The following is a 1,555-nucleotide window of genomic DNA, read 5'->3' as shown; positions in this document are numbered from 1 at the left end:
GAGTAGATGGTGGACTGCACTATGCAGTACTCCAGTATTTTACATGTTATTATACATTTTATTTTCTTGGATTACTCGTCAGCTGTCCTTCGATCTTCTGGAGTCATGGATTACAGGAAGCCATAACAAGACAGGGTTTAAGAAAAGAGGAGGATCCATATTCAGAGAATTGGCTCTCTTTCAAGATTACCATGGCCTGCCTGCCTTCAAGAAAGTAATTTATTTCAATGATTCGCAAGTTAATGCATTTTTTACTATATGAAAAGTTCATGATGTTGTATTATATATATTCAGGGACTGGTAGATTACATGTCTGAAGTTAGACAAAACAAAGTAAAATTTGAGCGCAACAAGCTTGTACTCACAGCTGGCGCAACATCAGCAAACGAAATTCTCATGTTTTGTCTTGCTGAACCTGGTGAAGCTTTTTTGATTCCTACACCGTACTATCCTGGGTATTATTACTGTTCTAACACAAATTTCTACATAATTAACTCAATATTTTCTCAAAAATAGTCGGTCATTACAACTGGAACAACTTTTTTCCCCTAAAACCAGGTTTGACAGGGATCTCAAGTGGAGAACTGGGGTTGAAATTGTTCCAATCCACTGCTCCAGTCAGAATCAATTCAGAATTACTATATCTTCCCTAGAAGAAGCTTATGAACATGCACAAAAACTCCAGTTAAAAGTTAAGGGGCTGTTATTTACAAATCCCTCAAACCCATTAGGCACGACAATGAAACTTGAAGAGCTAAACCAAATCATTAACTTTGCCCTGGACAAGAACATCCACATTGTGAGTGACGAAATATATTCTGGGACAGTTTTTGATTCATCAAGATTCATAAGCGTCATGGAAGCTCTGAACAAAAGGGATCTTCAAAATTCTGATATTTCGACACAAATTCACATTGTTTCTAGTCTGTCGAAGGATTTAGGTCTTCCCGGATTCAGGATTGGTTTGATTTATTCCAACAACGAAACCCTCATTGCTGCTGCTACAAAAATGTCGAGTTTTGGACTTGTTTCTTCACAATCGCAGTATCTACTTTCCAAAATTCTTGCTGATAAAAAATTCACCACAATGTATATCAAAGAGAATCAACTGAGATTGAAAAACAGGCAAAAACTGCTGGTTTCTTGGCTCCTAGAAATCGGTATCAAGTGTCTAAGGAGCAATGCGGGATTATTCTGCTGGATTGACATGAGACACCTGCTAACATCTAATACATTTGAAGCAGAAACGGAGCTATGGAAGAGAATTCTATACGAATCCGGTTTAAATGTCTCCCCGGGATCTTCTTTTCACTGCACTGAACCGGGTTGGTTTCGTATTTGTTTTGCAAACATGACAAAAGAAACCCTACACCTCTCAATTCGAAGGATCAAGGCGTTGATGGATTCCTTGGAGTGCACACTTCTTCAGAATTATCAGCAACAGAACAAAGTAAAATCCCTTGAAAAGAATAATCTATTCTGCGAACATATCCGACTGCCCTCGCTGGATAGTGAACGAGACCATTAGGAATTTGGAAAATTTTATTAAATTTTC

The 1,555-nt window shown here is 37.9% G+C and overlaps 1 protein-coding gene across 1 annotated transcript; it reads left to right on the top strand.

Moving 5' to 3' along the window:
* Positions 1-82: 82 nt before the first annotated feature.
* LOC111383012 (1-aminocyclopropane-1-carboxylate synthase CMA101-like) lies at positions 83-1,528 on the top strand (the record flags this gene model as incomplete). Its single annotated transcript, XM_023007058.1, has 3 exons — positions 83-214; positions 295-455; positions 559-1,528. Coding segments are annotated over 3 exons (1,263 nt in total), but the record flags the coding sequence as incomplete, so codon positions are not given.
* Positions 1,529-1,555: the final 27 nt, after the last annotated feature.

The sequence above is a fragment of the Olea europaea genome, unplaced genomic scaffold (genome assembly GCF_002742605.1).
Source record: "Olea europaea var. sylvestris unplaced genomic scaffold, O_europaea_v1 scaffold26013, whole genome shotgun sequence".
Taxonomy (NCBI): domain Eukaryota; kingdom Viridiplantae; phylum Streptophyta; class Magnoliopsida; order Lamiales; family Oleaceae; genus Olea; species Olea europaea.
Note: the sequence above shows the minus strand (reverse complement) of the source record. Positions and strands in the feature narration are given on the sequence as shown.